Source organism: Engraulis encrasicolus, chromosome 16, assembly GCF_034702125.1.
Source record: "Engraulis encrasicolus isolate BLACKSEA-1 chromosome 16, IST_EnEncr_1.0, whole genome shotgun sequence".
In the NCBI taxonomy this organism is placed as follows: Eukaryota; Metazoa; Chordata; class Actinopteri; order Clupeiformes; family Engraulidae; genus Engraulis; species Engraulis encrasicolus.
Genome location: NC_085872.1, coordinates 9898542 through 9904744, shown reverse-complemented (window position 1 = coordinate 9904744; position 6203 = coordinate 9898542). Strand labels below are relative to the sequence as shown.

At 42.5% G+C, this 6203-nt stretch overlaps 1 protein-coding gene across 4 annotated transcripts; it reads right to left on the bottom strand.

The window, feature by feature from the left end:
• Positions 1 to 179: 179 nt before the first annotated feature.
• On the bottom strand, positions 180 to 2909 carry capsla (calcyphosine-like a). Of its 4 annotated transcripts, none has more exons than XM_063218550.1 (5): positions 2722 to 2909; positions 2064 to 2194; positions 1683 to 1860; positions 900 to 1109; positions 180 to 626 (listed from the first exon to the last, which is right to left on the bottom strand). In XM_063218550.1, exons 2-5 carry the CDS (start codon positions 2156 to 2158, stop codon positions 525 to 527), a joined length of 585 nt encoding a protein of 194 aa, XP_063074620.1. In that variant the 5' UTR covers positions 2159 to 2194; positions 2722 to 2909; the 3' UTR covers positions 180 to 524. The 4 variants fall into 4 exon arrangements, with proteins under 4 accessions (XP_063074620.1, XP_063074619.1, XP_063074621.1 ...); XM_063218549.1 differs by having other exon boundaries at positions 2064 to 2189; XM_063218551.1 differs by having other exon boundaries at positions 2064 to 2182.
• Between the last annotated feature and the right edge of the window lie 3294 nt (positions 2910 to 6203).

Below are 6203 nucleotides of genomic sequence, written 5' to 3'. Positions count from 1 at the left end.
TGACCCCTTTCTCCCCCCTGTCGACATCCCTACTGCTGAATGGCCATGTGTGCCAGCAGAGCCGAACTATATAAATGTAGTAGTTCATCCAGTGACCAGCAGATGGGGGTGTTGATACAGAAGAGAACAAAATAAGCAGAACATATTGAAACATGGTACCAAATATGGAACACACACTGTTTAGTGAAAATGTAATTTTGTTTAATGTATCTCTTCTCAACAGACAACTCATTACAAAAACAAAAAAGGAAGTGTATAATCCTTTGGTGAAGGTGAAAAATGTTATGTCAAAATACCCAGCTGACTTGCTATTCAGTAAAAAAAAGTAAACTCTTGGCTATGAAGATGCAGGAGCAATTATGGAGAACGCTCCATCCTCAAAACATGATCTTATTGATAATTTAATTTAATTATTACTTTATTTATAAACTGCAGTTCCAAAGAGCCACACTAAGGGCACTACATTTGAACACATGCTCCAAAATGGCAAAAACAGTTTCAGCATCAACTTGTTAAACGCTGTCCTACAGCTTCCAGGCATTTGTTATCATGTGGACAAAGTATTCATCTTCATCGATGGAGGCACTCACTCCACTGTAGTAGTTTATGAACTCCTCGCTGGTCACCTGTGTAAAGGAGAATTGTTAAGTCAGTAAAAGAAAAGAAATGTATTTCATTATGCGTATCTAGTGGACAATGTTATGGATGAATGAAACACTTCAGATGCCGCTAGAGAGTTGGGGGATTTGAGGAATGGCCGCACTGACTCTGTTCCATCCCCTCTTACCAGATGCTGCCGGCATTAGTCATCTGTTGTACAGCTCTCATGACAAATGATGTGTAATGGTATAATGATGTGCATTTTTTGGTTTAGTTTTGTTTATTCTATTCATCCAAACCTTGCCGTCTTTGTCGTTGGGGGAGTCAAAGCTGTCCAGGAACGAGCGAAACACGTCGTCCTCGCTCCACTCTCCGCTCTTGAACTTGGGGTGCTGACGGCAGTTGTACACGCCCTTCAGGTCCTCGATGGTGACCACTCCGTCCCCCGTCTTGTCCAGCTTATTGAAGGCCTTTCCTATGATCTGCTTTCTCGTGTCTGACATTGGGGGCTGATGGGGTACATTACAAAACATCACATTGCAAGGGGATACCATAATTTTTAACAATTAAATATTCAAATCTTAATGGAATGTTTTGGTGACTATTGCTATGCACAAAATATTTAAAACGGAGCCGTTTGTTGACTGTGAGTAATTTCACTGATAACACATTTGTCTTGAAAAGCAGACTGGCTTTTGTTTCTGTAGAGTAGGCTTACAACCTCAGTATCAGAATGTGTCAGATAACTACTTTGTTTTGCAGTCATGGGAGATAAGGTTTCAGTTCCAGTGTCTTGTACAAGTACTATAGCCTGGTGAACCAGCGCCACCCGCTGGACGGCAAAATGTTTTGTCTACGGGTGGGTCTGGCCTCGCATAATGATTCAATGAAGCCAGAATGCCATGAATCTGGCAAACCAATTACAACGCAAAGATGTGTTTTGAATCAAAGCGGGCAGGGTTTTGAGGGAAGGTTGTTCTCATCAACAATCTTCGGATGTATTATGCATCGAGGCCAGACTAAATTAGACATCCACATTTAGTCTGGTTTATCAGGCTACAAGTACTAAATATGTGATGTACCCTTATCTTCTCAAGGAACTCATCGAAATTGATTGTGCCACTCCCGTCTTTGTCAAACAGTCTGAACAAATCTGCAGCACTCTCTTTGGCAAGGATGAGTCCGTAGGTCTCCATGCCTTTCATGAACTCCTCAAAGTCCAATGATTTTGTGCCATCATCATCCATGATGCGAAATGTCCTACAAAGCACAAGAACAATGGCAACCGGGTTAAAGGGCAGCTGCTCTTGGATGTATTAATAGTCTCTCATTGAAGCAAATATTTATGAATTAGAAATCCTCAGACAAGAAGCAGCTGTCAAGCTGTGGGGTCTCCAATGGAAGATGACTAAACATGTATGTGATTCATTCGGGGATTCATCATACTGTATGTGCTCACTTGCCTCCCAATGCCTTTGATTCCAGCAGCTCCTCTTTTCAAGCACTGCCTCCTCACATCTTCCAGGATGTCCGATGGCTGCAGGTCACCAGACGCCATGTCTCAGTTTACTTTCGCTGTAGCCTAGGGCCTACACTTTGAAAAGGCAGAGCAGTGAGCAAAAGATTCTTTTTTAAAGGAAGGTGAAAATCAAAGTACTTCTGGTGGTGATATTTTCCCCCTTCAGTTCTACACAAAGACGTTTGAGTGGTGCATTTGCTACTTAGGGAACCACTCACGCGTAAACAACTGGCAACCTGACCCCTCCTCACACTGCTCAGGAGAGAGTAAAACAGTGGAGGTTGGCATGGTTACTCTGTTGATTTTAGTCTGCGTCTTTAGCGACCAGACGGAGAGTCATTGCGCCTTTCCATCGTTGTAGCAAAGAATTAAGATTCTTTTCATCAACACAGTTTGGTCTAGTTCACATTAGTTAGAGCGTCATCATGACATAATCAACTCCGTTCCCTCCTCAAACCTCGTGTAGGACTTTTTAGAGATTTAATAGACTCATTCAGGCTGTCGTTGCAGACAGTCTGACGTATTAATAATCAAAAAGAAGTGTTTGATAAAGGCGACAGAGAATGAACATTCACACTACCGACAAATCGTGACCCGCTTACCTCAGGAGCAAGAAGATGCGGCCTCGCTTCTTGCTGTATCTTTCTTTTTTTGGCTCTTTTGGCAATGGCAACCTGTGGATCTACACATGAAATGAACACTGGCTCCACCCACATAATATACACCTTGTCATCTCTGTGACAACAGGTAGGCCTACATTAGTGAAACTACGCTTGCACAAACTAGGGGGATAAAATGGCGCGGCATGGTTCACGCGGGAATCGGGATTTAAAGTTCTGTCAAACGTACTTTTCCAGATCCAAAAGGTCAGGCCAATCAGGTTGCATTAGCCTACAGGTCCCTCTGAACATTTTATCCTACATCAACTTGCTCCTGTTTGGAGGTGCTATAATATATTTTTTTAAAACAAAATAGTAGCCTACATTTCTGGAAGGCCATGGCATAGGTAGGCTACCACCACAACATGGTGATGATAACGTAATATTGGCCACCACATTTTAGTTGTGCGTAACTGAATTATCACAGTCACAAATGTAGATAGAATGGCATGAATATTGCGCCATATGAGAATTCGACTTTCCGTCTCCTATGGGCTTGGCTTGCGGCGCTCATTCGAGGCCTAGCACGTCCACTGTGGCCGCAGCGCGCAGGCCAGGTTTTACGTTTTACGCGCCTAGCGATCATTGCCCAGATGCTCACAGGTAAAATTTCGTGTGTAATTATTAAATGTTTCAGTATGTGCGTTATTCAATATTGAGGTCAATTGAGATAGAAGTTTCATAACTTGTGTTGAAACTAGCATGGTCCCTCGTATTAATGATAATTGAACCGAAACATAGGCTGTATTGCCAAGACCTAGCGCGTGCCAGGCTTTCTGTGTCCAGCGTCCACATGCCCACTACAACTATCAAATAACTCAGACAGGAACTCATATGAGAAGTCTCAGATACAATTACAGAAGCTGTCTGTATTCACTGAACAGTCTCATCCCCACATCACATTTGTTGTTGACTTGGATCAATGTCTCTAAGATGGAGACTATAAATACGTGTGTGTGTGTGTGTGTGAGTGAGTGAGTGAGTGTGAGTGTACTGCGCCTATCTACCTTCGTGAGACCATTGCTATTGGAGCACACCAACAAGGGGGGCCAAATCCTGGACCCACATGTCTGACTTCTTTTGCTGGTGTAGTTACTGGTAAAACAAAGTAAAAGTTTAAAAATATTTCCTCACTGATTGTTTTGGTTTGCAAGGATCCTAATTTCTTGGCTGTGTGGTGGGCGGGTGTCAGTGATGGGAGAGAGGGGAGGGACTTCAGTATCCTGACGGCCTGGTGGATGAAGCTGTTGTGGTGAGTCTGGTGGTTCTGGACCGGAGGCTCCTCTACGTCTTTCCAGAGGGCAGGTGGCTGAACAGGTTATTTGCTGGGTGCGTCTCATATCTCATGACTGTAAGAGCTTTGCCGGTCAAGCAGGGAGGTTTTGCATGGAGGGTAGGGGTGCTTTGATGATCTTCCTAATGGGCAATCACAATGCATTCTGGTCAGAAATTCCTAACCAAAGTGCATTGCAATGTCACAGTGCGTATGTGCACTGCCCAGATCGCTGCATCTTAGGCCGTCATGAGAGAGCCTAAGAGCTTTTTGTGTTTTTTGTTGGCTTCCTGTTATCACCATTTCATCAAAGGCTTTGCAGATGTCGTCAAACCTTTTCATCTCTTAACTGCAAAGAGGCGCAACTTCAAATGCAATAATTTGTGTGAGCAAGCTTTTTCTACAGTTTAAGGCCATATTAATTACAGCACCAGTATTGACATATCCTATTGACCCTCAAAAACATTTCATTCGCGACACCAGTGTTAATTTCGTCAGCCATGACTAAGACTAAAATATTTCGTCAAAGCCCTTTTTTGATTTTCGTCATTTAGACTAAGACTAAGACTAAATTGGGAAGGCAATGACTAAAATATGACTAAAACTAAAATTGATTTTCGTCATTGTGACTAAGACTAAGACTAAATTAAAAAAAACTGACTAAATTAACACTGGTGTTAAATACAATAGAGAAAAAGAGAAGCAGTGTTTCATTCTGCACAGTGTGATACATGTTAAAAAGAGAAGCAGTGCGCGGAGAAGGTTTATTCTGTCCAGTCAATGATATACGTATGTTAAAAAGAGAAGCAGTGTGTGGAGAAGTTCTATTATGTACAGTGTTGACTAAAATGACTAAAATGACTAAAAATTGACTAAGACTAAAATTGATTTTCGTCATTTAGACAAAGACTAAGACTAAATTGGGAAGGCAATGACTAAAATATGACTAAGACTAAAATTGATTTTCGTCATTGTGACTAAGACTACGACTAAATCAAAAAAAGCTGACAAAATTAACACTGCTCGACACTAATGCACATAACTTTGGCATTGGGTCAGTTTTGGCTGAAGAGATGACGTTGCTCACCACATTTCCATAGAGTGCCTGACTGAATTGTTATAACAATGTTACAAGGTGTATAGGTAGACTAACTATGTATGTACACTGTGCCCATAGGAGAATTTGACTGTACATCTCCTATAATCATGGACAATGGACATGGCTTGTGACGCTCCTTCGAGGCCTAACACAGGCCATCCCCCAAGGCTGCGCACACCAGGTTTTACACGCCTGGCGACATGGGCCAACAGGTAGAGTTCAATCCATTTCATAAGATGTTTCAGTATTTGTTGCTTCAGTAATAGAACTGAGACGTTGGTTGACGTGGAAGTTTCAGAATTTGGTTTGCGACTAGACCTGGTCCCTCGTACTAAGGATGGAAAATGATAATCAAGCCAAAGCTTACAAATGGCTAAGGCCGGGCAGCACATTTTATTTAAAGGGGCACAACAAGGTAGGATGACGTTTGCGCGGTGCCAGTGGCATGCCTGTCTCAAAATCTACACCGTAATGGAAAAATGGCGTTCAAATAAACTTACTGTGAGAATGTTTTTCGTCACAGAATGCCAGCAGTTGATACAAATCTGAATACGATATATATAGCGGTTTTTCGTATGAAAAGTGTTTCCCACGGCACTCGTTTGGACCGCTCTGTCAAAAAGTTGCATTTGGGCTTTTCTGACAGCGGACCGTGGAAGTGGGCGCGAGAGTCATCGTTCACTTACTAATGATTCACATAACCTTTGGCTGACTCAGGACAGTGATTAATTAAACTTTTAATTAGAGATGCACCGGATCCTGATTTTTAGGATGCTGCCAGATACCGGATCAACTGCTTAAGATCCTGCCGGATCCGGAACCAGATACCGGATCCTACGAAAGGGTTGAGAGACATAGCCTACTCGCACACGTGGGCCCTTTTTATTACGTTGGCTCAAACTATTTTTTAGACTCATTTGTTTACAGCCACACTGCCTGTAACGGCCGCTTCCAAAGGGCTTTCACTCCATGCAGCAATTGGGGTTGTGAAAGACTGACTGAAAAGCCTAGGCTACGTAAAAACTAGAGATGCACCAGATCCTGATTTTTTGG

Coding starts and splice junctions, on each gene's coding strand:
- capsla (XM_063218550.1), bottom strand. CDS start 2,158: ATGGCGTCTGGTGACCTGCAGCCATCGGACATCCTGGAAGATGTGAGG. Junction 1,861..2,063: donor GGAATCAAAGGCATTGGGAG/GCAAGTGAGCAC, acceptor TGTGCTTTGTAG/GACATTTCGCATCATGGATG. Junction 1,110..1,682: donor AGTTCCTTGAGAAGATAAGG/GTACATCACATA, acceptor GTACCCCATCAG/CCCCCAATGTCAGACACGAG.